At 36.4% G+C, this 20,668-nt stretch overlaps 1 protein-coding gene and 1 long non-coding RNA gene across 2 annotated transcripts in view; one reads left to right on the top strand and one right to left on the bottom strand.

The window, feature by feature from the left end:
• LOC137388599 (thioredoxin reductase 1, cytoplasmic-like) overlaps positions 1-20,668 on the bottom strand; it is a 49,796-nt gene that overhangs the window by 19,617 nt on the left and 9,511 nt on the right. The window contains exons 2-6 of the mRNA XM_068075079.1: positions 18,043-18,239; positions 12,097-12,157; positions 9,380-9,466; positions 6,444-6,571; positions 5,263-5,335 (exon numbers count right to left, since the gene is read on the bottom strand). Of these exons, the coding sequence (XP_067931180.1) occupies positions 5,263-5,335; positions 6,444-6,571; positions 9,380-9,466; positions 12,097-12,157; positions 18,043-18,159 (466 nt within the window). The 5' untranslated portion in view covers positions 18,160-18,239. The remainder of the gene's footprint in view (positions 1-5,262; positions 5,336-6,443; positions 6,572-9,379; positions 9,467-12,096; positions 12,158-18,042; positions 18,240-20,668) is intronic.
• On the top strand, positions 1,804-3,852 carry LOC137388637 (uncharacterized). The gene is made up of 3 exons (XR_010977976.1): positions 1,804-2,027; positions 2,480-2,638; positions 3,637-3,852. It is a non-coding gene; the product is annotated as an uncharacterized lncRNA (long non-coding RNA).

Raw genomic sequence — 20,668 nt, 5'->3', positions numbered from 1 at the left:
TTAACCCAACTGTTATTCTAATTGTTATGAATGGATATTTTCTAGAATTGAAGAATTAGGGTTTGTGGTGACAGTGACTTTATAAGACGCTTTGGAGTTCCCTACATGTTCGTTCTAGGCTACATTAAGGGAGCTCACATAGGGAGCTCTCAAGCATCTTATAGTCAATGTCACCGTCACTTATGTAAATCCGTAACCTTATGATTCTTCCACGATTGATATTATATGCTTAGCATAGTAAAACTTAATTTACCATAGTTTTAACAAATAAATTCAATAAAAATTTAATCAATTATATGCAAAAAGTCTTAAAATAAACTGCTAACTGCTATTATTAGTAACAAATAACTGGAATTGCTCAACAGCAGTGCCTGATATGCTTGGCCGTAATGTAGCAGGTAAACCAAATGTACCTTGCAGGCCACAATAAGTTTGGTATTACAATGTTGGAGTTACAAGTTATCTGCTCTTGCTATGTATTATTACTTCCGCAAAGGAATGACAACTCCTAGGAAGGATATGTTCAAAGCATGGAAGGACTCATGGCTCTTTAGCCCATTTTCAAACTTATTCTGTCATGTTAAAGTTATACAGCGCACAACGCTATTAGCGCTCCGACTGTCAAGTGCTGATGAACAAATTGACTCCAGTGTGAGCATTGTCCATCGTATTGATTGTCCATCGTATATACAAATTGAATGTTTGGCTTGATCAAACTTTATACACATAACCGATGTGAACCTCGATGGCACCAAATGGTGTCTCTGACACTTTGTGAGTCAAGTAATCTTGCATTTGCTAATCTACTATAAACGTTAAACATTCCATGTTTTAAAACATAAACAAACAGGCAACTGTTTGAGCACTATAATCATATTTTAATTACCTACAGTGTATTACGTACTGTGTATTACGTACTGTGTATTACGTACTGTGTATTAAGTACTGTGTATTAAGTACTGTGTATTACGTACTGTGTATTACCTACAGTGTATTACATACTGTGTATTAAGTACTGTGTATTACGTACTGTGTATTACCTACAGTGTATTACGTACTGTGTATTAAGTACTGTGTATTACGTACTGTGTATTACCTACTGTGTATTATGTACTGTGTACTATGTACTGTGTATCATGTACTGTGTATTACGTACTGTGTGTTACGTACTGTGTGTTACGTACTGTGTATTACGTACTATATCTTACATATTGTATGTTGCATACTGCATATTATAAAGTTCCAATGCAAAAATTGTCACATCCTAATAGCTTTCATGAAGTTAGAACTTTTGTAAACGTTTTTAGCCTTTTATGAAAACTGTCATTTTTATGTGCTATTAACTTCCTTATCATCTATCCCACAAATTCTCAGTAGGCCTACGGCTATGGTATATGCCTACGGCATATACCATAGCCATATGCATATATGCCTACGGCATATGGTATATGCCTATAGATTTTCACAAAGAAGTATTTGTCCCAATCAACGTGAAATCGCTCCAATAAGATTATAATCTATAATAGGGCTATGAAATGAGGCAACCATAAAAAAAATGGTAGAAGCAACTTCCTGAATTTGGTTTTAAAGAATGTGGTAACTTTTTAAGAACTTCGCTGAGATATGGACACTTGAGAAGCATCGATTCAGTTGCGGTGTGACCATAGCCTAGTGGTGTGACCATAATCTAGTGGTGTGACCATAATCTAGTGGTGTGACCATTGAACTTAAAACCCCTGGAATGGCAAGAGGTCATTCGCGAGTACGGAAATCCGGTCGACGCCATTATCAGTTAATGTTCAAGTTAACTTCATTGTGTTTAATGTGAGAAAGAAATCTAATTTCAGATTTAACAGCTATGGAAGGTCACGAATACACCGCTCAATCAAAGGAACAGACTACTGAGATTGCTACTAATAATTTATGTACGAGAGATAAGGGTGTAGGTGCACAGTGCTATTGCTATTCCATGAACTGCAAAAACCGCAAGAATGGACTTTTAAAGGAAAAGGCATGACATTTCACAAGTGAGTCACTTCTACTACTAGTTCTGTTACTATTGCTCAAGTCTACGACTACTAATAGTTGTGCTACTACTAGTTAGTACTGCCACTAGTTAGTTCTACTACACTAGTCACTGGGTGAGTGAGAGTCGATCAGTGTCACTACTGAGTGTACGAGTTTGACTGTATTTTGTCGGTGATTAGATAAATTTATAAGCTAGTGAGTGAAATGTTCTTCCTTCAGAACGAAGGTTTTTTGTTATTTAAATTTTGAATTTTTTTTATATTAATATTTTGGAACTACAACCCATTAGGTTATTTCTAAATATTTATATTTGAAGGAAGTGTTTGTCGTGCTTATAATATTATTTATTGTTGTACCTGGATCTAGCTAGCAGTAAGGAGATAAGAGTAATAATACTATTGTTATTACTACTGTTGCTAACTAACTACTACAGTTTCATTTTAATTTTTAGATTTCCAAACAAAGCAACTGAGAACTCTCGTTATTTACAATGGTATCGCAACCGCAGAAGAGTGAATAAGCCTGATCCTTGAGCACTTATCTGCCACGAACATTTCAATGATCCATGTTTTAACAGCAGGTTAAAACGTTCGACTGAAGCCATTTAAAGGTAATATTTTTCAATGTTGAATGATACTTTTCAATGATTAAATTTAAAACCATATTGTCAAGCACAGTGCTGCAAGGTTGCTCAACTTAAAGTAGCTATATCTAAAAAAAAATTAGAAACCACAAACAGCACCCAAAACAGTGACAGCTGCCACAGCAAGCGCCTATGAATATGTCTGCAGCTTAGCAGTTGTGTGATCTGTTCTCTGTGATTCTTCATCTTCGTTTCTGGGATTTAATGTCCAACGCATAAATTATGCTGTCCTTTTTATCAAATGTTAACTGTGTAAATGTTTTTTTCATTTCCTAGTTGTTGTAATAAAACTACATAATACTCCTGCAAATCATAAATTCCAAATTGATAGCAATAACTTGCAATTTAGAACACAAAACATCTTTTTGGAACAAAAAATCAAAATCAAAAAATCGATTTAAATTAAAAAAAATCAAATAAAACAACAGAAATCGATTTTTTTGATTTAAAAAAATCATCGATTTTTAACAACCCTGCCTACAACACAACAGGGTAAGACATGGTGAATCTTTTCATATCAAATAATGGTAATGTGAATTTTGTTGCAAGTCAGCCATTAAGCTTTATGCCTAAGATGGGTGTGAATGACTTCCAGTGAAAATTGCTACATTTTCATTTTACCTAGCGATATGGTAGCATTTTGAGCTGTTTTATTTTCATTTATTTTATTACTTGTATGGTTGTTTATTAATGGTACTATGTTTATGTGAATAAGACATTCATTTTTGTTGATTTTATGTAATTGTTATAATTGATGATTTTGTTTAGGGGGTTGGAATAATAATCCTACTGTTACTCAGTTTAAGGCTACCTTCACAAACTTATCATCAAATGTGGTGCAGAATCAGATGCTAGTAAGACAGGTAATGTTACTGCTCAAAACGAGATTCTCATCATACAGGCTACTCCAGAAGTTGATCAGTTTGTGGAACTCAATGATTTCAGATGTCAAATTTCTGTTATAGGTAACAGTATAGTCTATATAGCTGGCTACATTGTGCAAAAGCTAACTAAAGTGCTGTCATGACATTGGCCGTCAGTTGCTGGTTACCACTAAGTCAAATATCCAGTACCGACATCTCTATACTCTACTCAAGCTACAAAACAATGGAGGATTGGTGCGTCCATCAGACGATGTCATCAGGATCCTGCTAGTTGCAGATCAATACTTTCGTGTTCATACAAAGCCAGATCCACTCCATTGTGTGGTGTATTTTATCAGTAGTGTAAGGTTTAGTGATGTGTTATGCCTAGGGAAACACCTTACGGATACGGCAGATGGCATATCCAACCACTGCGTCATTGATGAAAAACTTTATTCGGTCGTTTTATGATCTCCGACAGCATCATTATGCTAAAATCCTGCACTCAAACTGCAAGGTGCATCTTTGTGGCATACAATACTAAAGTAGTACTTTTTAAAGGCCAGTAACAATATAACCACTGTAATAGTCATCTGCAGCTGTTGTTGTGCTGTTATTCCTAATCTAATTTAGTTCTAAGAAACTGATGCACCTTGGCTCAATATCCACTTCTATACATATCTCTTTTTACACAGTTTCTGTAACGTGTATGTATAAGTTTAATCATCTGATTACACTAATTCCTGCATTTCCTTGTTTGCATTATTTTGATTATTCTCTATTACAACGGTTTTTATTTTCCGTTTAGTTGTTGCAGTAGTTCATTCCATCTTTTACAGATACTGTATTATACATATCATACATTCATAAGCTATTATCACTTAAATCTTGAAAACAGTTTCTGTTTTGGCAGCATACCTATGTGTTGTTTTTATCGAAATACTTCATGTGCTAAGTTTTTCCATATGCATTTATGCATATGTAATATAAATTTTAATATAATGGAACAGTTGTTATTTGCCTGAATATATCATTTGCTGGGTTTATGCATTTGTAATACAACAGTTTGTATGAGTAATATGGTCCACGAAAATCTATTATACATCTACTTATCATTTGATATATCCTACTCCATATGTTATAAATAGGTTTTCTTCTATCAGGGCACTGCAAACGTTGTGTAGGAGTAGCTTTCATTAACACCCAGCTGGAAAATAACTATTCAACATGTACATTTCTGTCATTTTTCACCGTTTGTTTACAAACGGAACTAGCATTCGATTAGCTCTCCAATATGGCGCATACGTTTACGTATTATTATCAACGTAAAAGCCACGTGATTGCCATTCCAGGGGTTTTAAGTTCAATGGGTGTGACCATAGTCTAGTGGTGTGACCATAGTCTAGTGGTGTGACCATAGTCTATAATGGCGCAACTGCAGTCTAACGGTGTAACTGCAGTCTAACGGTGTGACAAGTTTAAAAAGCAGAAGACAAAAAAATTAAGTGCTCTTGTAACTATATATTTAGTTATCCCAACTAAAATAACCTAACAGTATAACCTAACCTATAAGTACTATGTACTGTGCCTATAAGTGTACCTACAAGTGCCTATGTACTGCTCATAAGCGTGGGTAGTCTCCTCCATTCTAAAACAACTGATAATAGGATAGCCAAGGCATTCAAAGCACAGGCAAAGCAGTATTGATGTCTGTGATGGCACACTCACCCCAAGTAGTTCCAGCAGGACTCGGTTTTACAAAATCACACACAGCCACCCTCCTACCCAGAGCTGCTGCCTCCTGTAGCCAAACAACGTCAAGATTAGAAAAATGCCATCAACTAAACAATGCAGAATGAAAATATTAAAACAAACTAATTCAAATGTATATAAACACTTCAAACGCAGCTAGCTGAAAAGAGCATCACACAGGTACATATCAGCGTGTTGTGTCATAGAAAGTCACTGCAGACACAAATTAATTTACAGGAAATTGCATGAAATCTCCATTTCCTCGTGGAACTTTCTCTGAGAACCAAATATTGACCAATTAATGAACTTCCATTGGTGGGTATTATAATGTTCTGTTGCCTTCCGCTAAATTTAATATCACGGATATTACCAAAGAACGCAGGTCCTCGTCACAAAACTTCTCTCGCAGTTATGACTATAAAACTATATATATTTGACTATAACAACATTCTAAACGTTATTGAAGTATTACTTCTTATAACACCACAAAGACAAAAAAGTATATTTTTTTCATATTCATTAGACCTCAGAACACTTTTTAGCAAGTTTGGTATACCCAGACTCCACACTTTATAACTGACCTTTACCTTGCATAATTTACTATTTTTTGTTTTCGCTTTCTCACGGTCTAATTTGCTTTAAACGACCTTGACCGGTGTAAATCAAGTTAATATCATATATAATATATTAATAAGGTTAATATCTCTCCATTTATTCCTCGTCTATTTATTAACACCATACTGGTTGCTGGCGCAAAATATATATCAGAATTTTTTAATATGGACATTTGCGGACTACATAAGGGAATAAATTATAAAGTCAATAATACAATCGATCATTTTTCTTTCGTGAACGTGTTTCTGCATGAGGAAAAATGTTTTTACCTACTTCTCTATCAACAGTCATTTGATGCTTTTTACCAATAAGCAAAAATGTTCAGGTAGTAAAAACTATCTGCTATATTTTACGAGCGTAAACCACAGCTTGAGATGATCTACGGAGCCTCACCTATATATAGACCAATATAGACCTTTAGCATCTGTGAGTTGGCATGTGGCAGTACTTGAGACAACAGGCAACTCCGATACAGAGGAGGTGGTGTGATACTACCTCAGAGCAATTGATATTGTTTTAATAACAAGACAAACAGTAAATACCTTTGCAGCCGAGAGTCCTCCGGAACCACCGCCAATCACGATCACGTCATACTGGAAATCATGACTTTCTTCAAGGAGAGGTAAAAGTTTGTTGTCCCTGTGAAGAGCTGTCACATCATCGCTGCCACCTGTCGAAAGATTTCGCTGACCGATAACACCCTTTCCTGGTGCACAAGAGCAAGCAGTTCCCATGAGCTAAGCGCCGTTACGTAGAACTCGCAGCAAAAGACAGTGACCTTGCGCTCCCTATCAAGCGATGATTGTTGCTGACGGAACGGCACAAGCTGATGTAACAGCGCAAGGCTTTACCTTTGGGATTAGAAGTAGATACCAATGGCTCATGTTAACTAAAAGCTGGCATTTAAAATTATGTTTCCTCATATTGGAATACTTCCTGGAAGGACCTTCTTAATCCCCTAATTAGAAAATTAAAGGGTGGATGCTGAAGGCATTACTGAATCACAAAGCTATCAACAGAATGAAAATATTAAAATAAGACATTTTTCAATTTACTAGAGGTAGGGCATATGTGTAGGGTTTTTGGGAACTTTTAAAGTTGTTGGAGAAACGTCATAGTTTTTGCCAAGATATTAGGATAGACTGGTACATGAGCTCCAATTCATAGAGGTCGCATTGATAGTGGGTATGTCTAGACTCTAAACATCCGAAAAGCACTACAACGTCAAAATGTTAGACTTAGAAATGTATAAGTAGTAGAAAAATTCCAATCACGGTCATGCCGAAAGCTATTTTTATAGGGCACTAGGAGGCTTGCCAGTACTGCGCACTATGAGAGATCGTCTTGAGTATCAGTACATGCATAATTATCCCGTGAAGTAGTAGGGTGACTGAGTGGTGCTGTGGTAGTGTACTTGCCCATGAACCTAATGCCCCTGGTTTGATTCCTGTGCAGGGAAACCTTTAAAACACGCCGGCTTTAGACAGATGAGTCAGACAGATGAGTGGGCACTGCTCTTATTGTAATTAAAGCCAATTACACTTGCTTTATTTGACTCATGTAGCAAGAAACACGAATATTGCTGGTAACTGATGGCAAAATCTGAGATATCCTCTAAAACACCTCTTATAACAGTCAACTCTTGTCTTTCATATACAGTGGAACTTCTACTTACAAAATGAATTCGTTTCAGAAGCCATTTTGTACATGTAAGTAGAAACCGATTTTACTATATGAATGCCCTAATCCAATCCAATATAGACTCAGGTATAACATTTGTACAAGTTATACATACATTTAATGGGGAAAAGCTGTAAAAAATGGATGTAAGAATTATATTACTGCATAATAAATAGCAAAATTACATATGGAAAGGAGAGAGAACTACAAAATAACGAATAACAACTACACCGGTGTCCCTTTGTCCATTTGGCATTGGCCATATAGACGAGGCTAAGTGAAGAGGAAGTGGAGGACAGCGTCAGAAGAGGTGGTGTATTGTTATTCTTTTTTACTCAGAATAAATCTTTTAAAGAACATAGGTAGAAAGATTCATTTACATCGGCAAGAACTGAAAACTAGGTATGTCATCATACAAAAAACACAGTGAGAATTGCTAAAAATAAAGGTCGTCCTACTCTGTATGTGATACATGATAACTCCAAATTATATAATGAATAAAAATGAAACACTTGCTATTTATTGACGTTTGCTAGAAAATAAAATCAAGTGCAACACATTGTACATATAAGAAGCAAACAGACCAAAACATGAAACAAAAAATGGGTTAAAATATGGAAGACCTTTCGGCTTTTCAAATCAGGATATACCTTTCATAAGCAGAAGCAAGATTTCTAGCAAAAGAGGTTTTGCAACGTGAAAATTTCGTATGTAGTCTTTCTACAATAGAGGTCTACAGTAGAGGTTCCACTGTAATAGGTTCCACTGTACTACCATCAAAGCAAATGATTGGGATTTTTAGTCAGGCATATATGCGAGCAGTTTGTGAACCCTTAGTATCGTCTAAACCAGGGGTCGGCAACCTGCGGCTCCGGAGCCGCATGCGGCCCTTTCATCCCCTCGCTGCGATTCCCTCTGACTTTGGAATTTTCTCCTTTTATTACCATATGCCAAGTAGGTAATTCATGAAAATTTAGAAATTTTATCACCAGATTTTGTAATATAATTTAAAAAATGGTAAGTATGGTGATAAATCAAACATTGTTGCTCTCTAAGCGTCGTTATTTACATTATTTTGTATTATTAGTACCTTATCACATGATCGTCACGTGACTGCAACATAAAAGTACCGAAAAAAACGTACTTACGGATTCGCGCGGAAGGCCAAATCGGAAGGTCAAATCGCTACGAGATACCTTCTGATATTATGTCAATGAATTGGGTTAATTAAACAATTATAAATCTCGTAAGGCTGACCAGCCACTTAGGTCTGCAATATCTGACAAACAACAACACTAATACAGGTAGTACACTTCATAACAATTTATGCGCCAATAAAACCACCGAAATTATTTAATTGTTCTTTGCAAAAGTGTAAATTTGTTTTCTCAGCAGTTAAATCATTATACATGCCACAACTTTATGTTTTACGATGTAAACATTGTATAAAAAGTTATTAAAAACATTAAAAGCTTAACAAAAAAGTTACATGTGGTATTTATGTATTTTTTAATTTAAAATATGAAAGGGGGTTTGTGGCTCCACTGCGTTCTTTCCTGTGGAAAATGGGTCCAAATGGCTTGTTGAGTGGAAAAGGTTGTCGACCCCTGGTCTAAACACTATTATCATTACATCAACTTCCCTCATCACACAAACTGCGATAACAATGATAAGAGCATGTTAGTCGAGTGACTTTGGAGCATATGACGTGATGAACTGAATTGAGCGCATCATATTGAACTCACCTTAGGTAGTTATGCGAATAACTAGATAAGTGGAGCAAAGAGAGACAACATACCAATGTGCTTGCCCTTTATGTAGACATTAGGAACTGTTTTCTGTCCGGAGAGCTCATGGAGCGCGTGCTGTATTTCTGAGCCTCCACCTTTAAATAATTATGAGCATACATTAGCAGGCCTATGAGTAATCTATTCATAACATATACGCATATATACTAGTTGAATGCCTGGTGTTGCGCGGGTAAAATAATTATCCAATGAATTTGAGTAACTTACCTCGTAAGTTAGTACGTGTACCTTTACTAAAACAATGGCGTGTTTGCAGACAGCTCAATAACCATTATGTTATGCGTAACTATCAACTGGGCTAATTAATAAACCCAAACGCTAAAGCGTGAGTCTTCTTTTAACCCATGTAATAAATGTCATGGGCAATCATAATCAATAAATGGCAATCATTGATCACTTGGGTTTCGTAGTCTATTTGTTAAGCTCACACCTCTAGATCTGGAGGTTCCCAAGTCAAATCCAATCCTGTACAGATTTTGCATTGCTAGATTGTAATTGTTATAACTGGACACAGGGTTATAACTGGACACAGGGTTATAACTGGACACAGGGTTATAACTGGACACAGGGTTATAACTGGACACAGGGTTATAACTGGACACAGGGTTATAACTGGACACAGGGTTATAACTGGACACAGGGTTATAACTGGACACAGGGTTATAACTGAACACAGGGTTATAACTGGACACACGGTTATAACTGGACACACGGTTATAACTGGACACACGGTTATAACTGGACACACGGTTATAACTGGACACAGGGTTATAACTGGACACAGGGTTATAACTGGACACAGGGTTATAACTGGACACAGGGTTATAACTGGACACAGGGTTATAACTGGACACAGGGTTATAACTGGACACAGGGTTATAACTGGACAAAGGGTTATAACTGGACACACGGTTATAACTGGACACACGGTTATAACTGGACACACGGTTATAACTGGACACAGGGTTATAACTGGACACACGGTTATAACTGGACACACGGTTATAACTGGACACAGGGTTATAACTGGACACAGGGTTATAACTGGACACACGGTTATAACTGGACACACGGTTATAACTGGACACACGGTTATAACTGGACACACGGTTATAACCGGACACACGGTTATAACCGGACACACGGTTATAACTGGACACAGGGTTATAACTGGACACAGGGTTATAACTGGACACAGGGTTATAACTGGACACAGGGTTATAACTGGACACAGGGTTATAACTGGACACAGGGTTATAACTGGACACAGGGTTATGACTGGACACAGGGTTATAACTGGACACAGGGTTATAACTGGACACAGGGTTATAACTGGACACAGGGTTATAACTGGACACAGGGTTATAACTGGACACAGGGTTATAACTGGACACAGGGTTAACTAACAAAAAGATAAACGCTGAGACAGCAGATACACGTACATGTGTATGTATAACTTACGTTATATACACATAAATCTTTTTCGCAGGATAATGATTTTTTACTATGATAGAACAGAGCGTTTATGACAGTAAAGACTATTCTGCAGAGCCACAAGGTGGTCAGTTCAACGCAGTTAGTAGAATGCTAGTATCTACAATGTATATAAATCTCAAAATTTGTGTGTCGTCTGTGATTCTGTGAATCAATGTGTCCAGTTACAGCTATACGAATCTTGGAAGAAAAAGCTCACTACGTGTTGGATTTGAACTCACGAGGTTGCAATCGCAAGTTTCTAACCACGCATTCAAACCATAACTGACACGAACAGCTTTATCGTTTTTGTCTAGGTAAAGCAGACACGCCGATTCAAATTTTGTACTCAAAATAAAGATTGGTTCACTAACTTTTAAAGTCATGACGACTTTTTACAACAATTCGATACCGGTCTCGAAAACGACACAACAAGCTCCGCCCATAACTATGTGATGTAACCTAGCTTTTTAGGGACGGAAGTTGGGTATGTTTAGTCTGAGCTAAAGTGATAGAGATGGGTGTCTTAAATAAAACCCATTATTCTCTAAATTCAGCCTTCAAAATAATCTCAGTCTTTTCTGAAAGGTAAATAAGCTATTTAATATTGCTCGTAGCTTATTACAAGATGTTTAATAAGCTGAACGCTGAGAAAAATGAGCTCAAAAAAGCATGATTCAATCACAAGCTAGCGTTGTTATCGAACTTTTTGAGAAAGCGTTTTTCTTGGCATTCAGCCTATTAAACATCATCTAACAAGCTATGAGAGAATATGAGAGTAAGCCATGTCAGTTATGGTTTAACCACTGAACTACAGTACTTAGAATTCTATCCCTCTTATATACTGTATACTCTTTTCTCGATTGCGCATGCTAAATGACGTATTAATTGATACATTGCGCCCCACGCGTTACGATGCCTCTGTTATAAAATATATTTTCGCCTAACTTTATGAAACATGATTTTTCGTTCTCACCGTACTAGGGTGAATTTGTTTTCCGCCATACGATATCATCAATAATTTCTCGAAATTAAAATTTGTCGATTGTATCTCAGTTCAGGGTCATCTGTTAAAGTAAAAACCGTTCGCAAACTGATAAGCGATAAAATTTTAGTCAAGTTTATTAAAATACACACTAAAACTTCCTTCAAGTATGTTTTTAGGAAGTTTGGGTTAATAACTGCAGCACTAGTTACTCTGGCAATTACCCTCAGCAATGGCAGAGACACTTACTGATAAGGTCAAGTTCGAGAGCCTCAAACTCCAAGTTGAGGGTCTTGAAAAGCTCCTTGAGCTACAAAAACAACACAAGTCTATTAAAAACATGATGGTCGCACAAGACGTAGGAGTGTCACATAAGACATATGTGGGTCACACAAAAGATATGTAGGTCACATTAAACATATGAGGGTCACACAAAACATATGTAGGTCACATAAGACATATGCGGGTCACACAAGACATAGAAGGGTCACATAAGACATATGTGGGTCACACAAAACATATGTAGGTCACATAAGTATGTGACCTACATACCCCACATAACATATGCGGGGTATACCAAACAAAAGTGGGACATATATATTTGTTACCACATCTTCAATTCACTATCCATACTCATTCACATTACTATTAGATTACCGACTTTTAAAACACTTTCCTACAAATCACTCAATAATACCTTGATGTCTGTAGTTTCGTTTGTTGTTTATGGCATGTAACAAAAACAGCATTCTATTTTTAATTGCAATAAAAAGTTATACAAACATACATACCAGACATGAACAGTTCACAGCAAATATACTCTATGTTGGTCATACTAGATATATGTGCAACTGCTTGGTCATATAAGACAACATATGTGGGTCACATCAGATATATGGATCATATCAGATATATGTGGATCACATCAGATATGTGAATCACATTCATAGATATATAAACCTACATTGGCCAATAATAGCTATTCCCATTGGTTGCCTTGTCAGACTTAAATAGCATGACGTTACGTCATTGTATTGTACCTAATGCTTGGCTGCACTGTTGTTTACAATGGAGCTAATGAGGAGAAGGTGACAAAATCACATTTATTTTCACATAAAAACCTTCTTGGATACATAATCCAGTAAACTAAAGCAATTCTGTAATAATATCTGATAACCACTATAGATTAAAACTATAAAAGTTATGGAATATTGCTCACAAATCATAAGCTATCAGGGCTTTATTTGCCAACCCCTCTCCTATCCCCCTTCTCTCTTTTCCCCTTCCCCCTTCTTCTTAGGAGAAGGGGAAAAGAGAGAAGGGGGATAGGAGAGGGGTGGCAAATAAAGCCCTGATGGCTTATGATTTGTGTGCAATATTTGATAACTTTTATAGTTTTAATCTACATCTATGGTGGTTATCAGATATTATCACAGAATCGATTTGGTTCACTGGATTATGAGTCCAAGAAAGTTTTTATGTGAAAATAAATGTGATTTTGTCACCTTCTCCTCATTAGCTCCAATTGTAAACAACAGTGCAGTCAAGCGTTAGGTGCAATACACTGATGTAACGTCATGCTATATAGGCCTGACAGGCTTTTTCCCTATTGCCCAATCTAGGGTTATATATCTATGATCACATCAGATATGTGGATCATATCGGATATATGTAGATCACATCAGATATATGGATCACATCAGATATATGCGGATCACATCAGATATATGCGGATCACATCAGATATATGTGGATCACATCAGATATGTGCAAGTAATATAATACCTTCGAGGTCATACAATACACATAACCAGTTTAGATACCTCAGTTTGGCATTCTAAGTTCCCGAGTAACCTTCTAGTATTACTACTACTACTATCTATCTCATTTATGCAATGTACGGAGACTGTATTGTGCATACAAGAGGCATACTGTGTATTGTGCATACAGGAGGTATACTGTGTATTGTGTATACAGGAAGCATACTGTGTATTGTGCATACAGGAGGCATACTGTGTATTGTGCATACAGGAGGCATACTGTGTATTGTGCATACAGGAGGCATACTATGTATTGTGTATACAGGAGGCATACTATGTATTTTGTATACAGAAGGCATACTGTGTATTGTGCATACAGGAGGCATACTGTGTATTGTGTATACAGGAGGCATACTGTGTATTGTGTATACAGGAGGCATACTGTGTATTGTGCATACAGGAGGTATACTGTGTATTGTGTATACAGGAAGCATACTGTGTATTGTGCATACAGGAGGCATACTGTGTATTGTGCATACAGGAGGCATACTGTGTATTGTGCATACAGGAGGCATACTGTGTATTGTGCATACAGGAGGCATACTATGTATTGTGTATACAGGAGGCATACTATGTATTGTGTATACAGGAGGCATACTATGTATTTTGTATACAGAAGGCATACTGCGTATTGTGCATACAGGAGGCATACTGTGTATTGTGTATACAGGAGGCATACTGTGTATTGTGCATACAGGAGGCATACTGTGTATTGCGCATACAGGAGGCATACTGTGTATTGCGCATACAGGAGGCATACTGTGTATTGTGTATACAGGAGGCATACTATGTATTTTGTATACAGAAGGCATACTGTGTATTGTGCATACAGGAGGTATACTGTGTATTGTGTATAGAGGAAGCATACTGTGTATTGTGCATACAGGAGGCATACTGTGTATTGTGCATACAGGAGGCATACTATGTATTGTGCATACAGGAGGCATACTGTGTATTGTGTATACAGGAGGCATACTATGTATTTTGTATACAGAAGGCATACTGTGTATTGTGCATACAGGAGGTATACTGTGTATTGTGTATAGAGGAAGCATACTGTGTATTGTGCATACAGGAGGCATACTGTGTATTGTGCATACAGGAGGCATACTGTGTATTGTGCATACAGGAGGCATACTATGTATTGTGCATACAGGAGGCATACTGTGTATTGTGTATACAGGAGGCATACTGTGTATTGTGTATACAGGAGGCATACTGTGTATTGTGCATACAGGAGGCATACTGTGTATTGTGTATACAGGAGGCATACTGTGTATTGTGTATACTGTGTATTGTGTATACTGTGTATTGTGTATACTGTGTATTGTGTATACTGTGTATTGTGTATACTGTGCATACTGTGTATTGTATATATTGTGTATACTGTGTTCAAGACGCAGCGTTACGCATCTATATTTTGTCGGTTTCTTTGCGACTATAGACATCATACATATGCGACTATAGATGTCATACACCAGACATATAGACATCATAATCTCACCATTGCTTGATCTGAAAGTTTCAACTGCGATAGGTTTTTGTCAATTTTAATATTGAAACATCCTGACTGTCAGGTCACATCAAACATCCTGACTGTCAGGTCACATCAAACAATCGCAGCGATATAAAAAATGCTAATACTTTTTGACAACATCTACTGAATTTTGTGCAAGATCATCTTTAACAATTAGCAGCACTAAAATGATGTGACCAAATTGAACTGCCTTACTTACAAGTATCTCCATAGTTTTTAATATTATGCTAAAGTACAACTATGGTACAGACACCTTTCACGTTTTTCTTTTATTTTGTATCAATTGTTATAAAAATCTGTGCAGATTATAGCAACGATAATATGTTGTATGTGTGAGGAGTGGCCAGTACATAGGGTAACAAAGTTCTATAGAAGAATGTGTCTGCCCTTGCTAACACAAAATACAGAATGCAAGTAGGGCTCACCGTAATTGCTGTAGCTAATATTCATTTAGGTTGACAACAAGGAAATATAAGACACTGTCAAATTTATACGAATAAGAAAACGAATAAGAAAACGTGTCCTGCTACTTATAGTTCAATGGGTCAATTTCGAGCCATTCAACATCACAATAGGAGTGCTAGAAGGAATGAACATGCATTTCACTCTTGGCTAAATGATGACAAAGCCACAAGCATTCTTGTCTAATCAAACTTTTGCCAATTGCAGAAGTTCATATCTGAACTGAGTGTAAGATTCAGATCAACCTTGACTCAGCACTATTATACAAAGAGTGACTTGCATTTTAAATTATAATCTCACGCATCAAATACTGCGTGATAAGAATATTCTAGATAAGACCGATTTATAACCAATCTATCTTCCCTATCAGTATGTTGTATATATGACCATCCTAATGTCCCCAGTTAATATTTGAGAGCAGCTGTCATCATCATTATGTTAACATCGATATTGTGATATGCTGAATGATATGTTCAGCTATACAGTGGATCCTGCCATATGACATTAATTTGTTCTGGTGTTAGCATCAAAAGACGAAACTGTCATATAAACGGGTATAAAAACCCATAACAGTTATCTAATGCAAACACCCCTAGTAAAAAACATCAAAGTTTTATATATGTAAAGTACATATTAAAAATCATTAGTAACAAAGTAGCACGCAAACCGCTGTAGCTATAGCTACCTACAGTAACTTTAGTAGTGTATTTAGAGGTTATGATCTGCAATAAAATGTAACACTACGAAGTACAATGTGCAGTACGTATGGTAGATAGTTCTTACTGTTGAAACATAATTATAATATAAACTTTGAACTTAACTTAGATAAATGTAGCTTACTAAACAGTAAACACACACTTAAAGCCAAGTTTTAGTATGTCTTTTACTTACCTAAACTAATTATTTCATCATCTAAAATTGTATAAACTATCTGCTTCCGGTTTTATTTTCTTTATAACTTATCACGAATAACGTTGAACAAAGAGAGAGTGATCATCGTTTCTCTTTCAGGCGTTGTGAGAGGGAGTTTGGCAAATAGCATATCAGCACCTTCGTTATTCCGATGTATCCTTTGTTTTTTTCGTGACGTCATTTTATCGTTGTCGGCCATCTTTATAGACAATTTTATCGTTAAAAACACGAAGCTTTTGCAATGAATTTTTGAAAACAATGCTTTTGTTCGCAATTTTTTATTATAGTATCAAAACAACACCAAAAAGTACTATTAAATAAAAGAAAAACAATTGTTTTTTGCAAATATGGCAGCTTTTTCGTGAACGAGCGCATGTGCAAACGATTTGATGACGTCAAAAAAACGATGGATTCGGCACTTACACTGCCAAATTTGAATTCCGAGAGAAATATTTGTAGATGTAATATGGAGGAGACAAAAATCATTGTGTGACATCGTAAGGTGAAAACCCGTATAACACGGACATCATAACCGGGGTCACAGCGGGGTGCACTATATGTTGATACGTTATGCTAGAATCACATAATAATAGAATGGTAATAGAATAACTGCTTAATGAATTTGAGTAACTCACCTGTAAAGATAGATCTTTACAAAAATCTTTACTAAAACAATTTACCCACATTTTAGGCTAGCTTAACAATGGCCACGCTTAACCGTCAACAGCGCTAGCTATAAACCCCAAACAGGCGCTTTAAGCACGAGTATCTTAACCGACGTAATGACTACTTGCCCAATGAATCCACAGTATTACGTGTAGCTTAATGATAAAGGTCGCCGGCTCTATATTTGGAGGTCTCAAGATCAAATCCAGTGCCATGCGGATTTTTCATTGCTGATTTTAAGTCTTATAACTGTACACAGGGTTTTCAAATGTAACAGAAAGGCAAAGAGACAAACGCTGAGATTTATATATAGATAATAAATCTCGGTATTTGTCTTTTGAATGCAATTTGAAGATAATTGTCCTCAATGAACGTGTTCATTAAGGACAATTATCATATTTTTTGCCATTATACTGTATACTGTATTGCATACGAAGACAGATTCTTGAGTCTGTAATCAAGTAGATCATGGTGCATTTATACTGGAAACCAAAGTTCTAATATATGCCAATTGATTCTGTAGTTGTTTGAAGTGGGCTGTAGTGAGTCTGCTCAACTCGTTCCTCGCGTGAGATTTTGTTAATGTCATGGAACATCTTGTCATATTACACTCTTGTCATACTAAAAATTATTCTACATGTATAACATTTAAACGCAGTACAAGTGGTAGAGCATTGCAACCCAAGGTGAATGGGACAAGTTCGAGACCAGCCCAAAGCAACCTATTACTAAAGCATTTCGATTGAGTAGGGTGGTTTCATGCGAGATCAGAGTTGTATAATATAGTGAACAACTAACCCTGATACAGTATGGGCAATAGGATTTGCTAAAGACCATTAGAGTGTGAGCTTTTATCTTCTCTTTCACCAACGCGGCAGCTTTAGAGCCATCGAGTTGGTCTCCGGTAGGAGGCATCCTCCGAAACACTGCCCTATCCTTGTCACTCTGAGTTAGATGTTTCAAAGCTGACACTGAGCTTGAAACACCACCTACAACTATAAAATGACAGCAAGAGTTAGCAATGACATATATAATGGATTTCACATAGATGACCTGTGCTTGCCTCTGATGCAAAATTGCATAACTGTTTAAAGATTTTAACTGCTATAACTATCAACTCGTAAAGCTCACATGCATACCCTAGGACACTTATATTTCGCTAGTATTTAGTTTCGTGAGTAGCATACAGAGTAAAATTTCGCTCCAACTTAATTTCGCAGCTCTGGTGAGTGCGAAAATATAATGATGTGAAAATAAATGCAGTGGAACAAACATAATTATATTCTTCAGGTTCGGTTCGCCGATAAGAAAAAAATTCCAATTTGGGACTAGTTTGTAATTGTGAACCGCAGGTAGAATTGTATGGCCGAGATCGATAATGAAATTTGATCGCTTGCTGCCATTGGTTTCTTGGACTACTGTAAAATGGAATTTAATTACGCTGAAAATTTTAACATTTTTGTCACAATTTAGCTTGTTTTTATATTAACGTATTTTAATTTTAACGATCAGCAGTGTTGTGTATAGGTATTAATTTTAACGTTTTCCCAAACACTCAACTGCTGCTAATAATTGCTGAACTTCTTTATTACAGTAATTACAAGTTGTATACAAATACATACATGATACAGCTGCTAGTAATACTACAGCTACAGATACTAGCACAGTGTGTAGTTATTATAACTTCTTCTCTTCCTTTTTTATTAGTGTTATTAATCAGAGCTAACTCTTTCTCTATTGCCTCATCTTCTGAATCATTACAAGTTATTGAAGAGGTGTCAGTGGCGAATCCAAACCTTTCCAGAGCCATGCTGCTTGTGTAGTACTGTGAGTGTCAGTGTGCCTTATTTTCTTTCAATACGCGGTGCTCACTGCATTGATTGATGTCCCCAACAAACAATAACGCTACTAATGCGTGTGCATTGACATCAAGTTCCTATCATTATAAATCATTATTAATGGGAAAATAATCATAATTAATTGCAAAATAATAACGTAATAAATTTTGACAGTCAAATTCTTTTGTTGGCTTATATTTTAACGATGCTATAGTGGTCGTTAAAAACATTAAAATAAATGTCGTTATAAAATTCCATTCTACAGTATCAATGAACAAAGCTATTTAATTCCGCGTTTTCGCTCATTCGTTATGATAGTTTAGTTTCACTCATGAAATTTTCGCGAAAGGATGACTCTGCGAAAATGCGAAAGTTAGATGAGGCGAATACATAAGTGTCCTAGGGTATACAATTATGTCAAACAAACACAAAATGAAGGATGAAAGTTGTTGAGCTATGTTAAAAAATAAGCAACAGTGGAAGTGACAGATTGAATGAGAGTACGACTCTGAATCCAACTAATATGCTTTTCTATAATAAGAATAACACACTAAGTGTCTTATCACACTTATAAGCATCGCATTGGAATTGAAATCAGATTCTCCAATCTACAGTCCAATTCGCTAACCACTTCAGAATTAATTACGTACATGGTGACAACTTCTCCTGGAGCAACGGACTGCCAGGTGTACCAGTATTTATAAAAATAACTGCAAAGTTTCAATTAAATATCCAAACAGGAAATTAAAATAGAAAGTGAAAGTCAAAATAGAATCATATTGCATCAAACTGACAAACCTGGTGAAACTGATTGACAACTAATCTAAACGACAACTAATCTAACCGACAACTAATCTAACCGACAACTAATCTAACCGACAACTAATCTAACTGACAACTAATCTAACTGACAACTACTATATCGAATCTTTTAGTGGTCAAGCTACCTCAAGTTTAAACTTGATGTAGAAGTGCATGAGATAGTAGCACATGTAGAATTCTATAAAATACCAGTAACAAACTCTACCTATCTTGCTTGGATACAAGGAAGTTAATGGAACAAAATGGTACCTGCAAAAAACCAGGTTGATCATATATGGTAGACCAGAAGATGCATATATGCAAATACATTGGTTTTATATAGTGTGTTATAAAACATTGGTAATATCTTGAAGGTTCCATCAATGCTGCACGTAGTAAGCAGCGTAACTCATATTGTTCATTTCACACTTTCTTGGGACACATTTTTAAATTTATGAAATGGTAGACCTAAAGCATGGGGAGCGGTTTACAGAGCTTAACAGAAAACATCAGTTGTGAATTACTTGTAGAGCAAATGTTTACAATCTGCAAATTGTTAAAGATCTTGTTGGACTTACGGAGGCGATGCCATTCTTCGAAGCACATAAAAACATGATGGGCTGCTCAAAGCAAAGGCTGCGAGATAAGCAAGAGTACAGAACAGTAAAACAGAAACATGGATGTTGCACCAATCCAGAGCGTTAGATGAAAACTTATAGCTAGAGAAATAAAAGGAAATCCAGGCAAAAATATGCTATTGGTGACAGGGGCTCCATGGCAGAAGC

Source organism: Watersipora subatra, chromosome 2, assembly GCF_963576615.1.
Source record: "Watersipora subatra chromosome 2, tzWatSuba1.1, whole genome shotgun sequence".
Taxonomy (NCBI): domain Eukaryota; kingdom Metazoa; phylum Bryozoa; class Gymnolaemata; order Cheilostomatida; family Watersiporidae; genus Watersipora; species Watersipora subatra.
The sequence above is the reverse complement of the archived record's forward strand: the minus strand, read 5'-3'. Positions and strand labels throughout refer to the sequence as shown.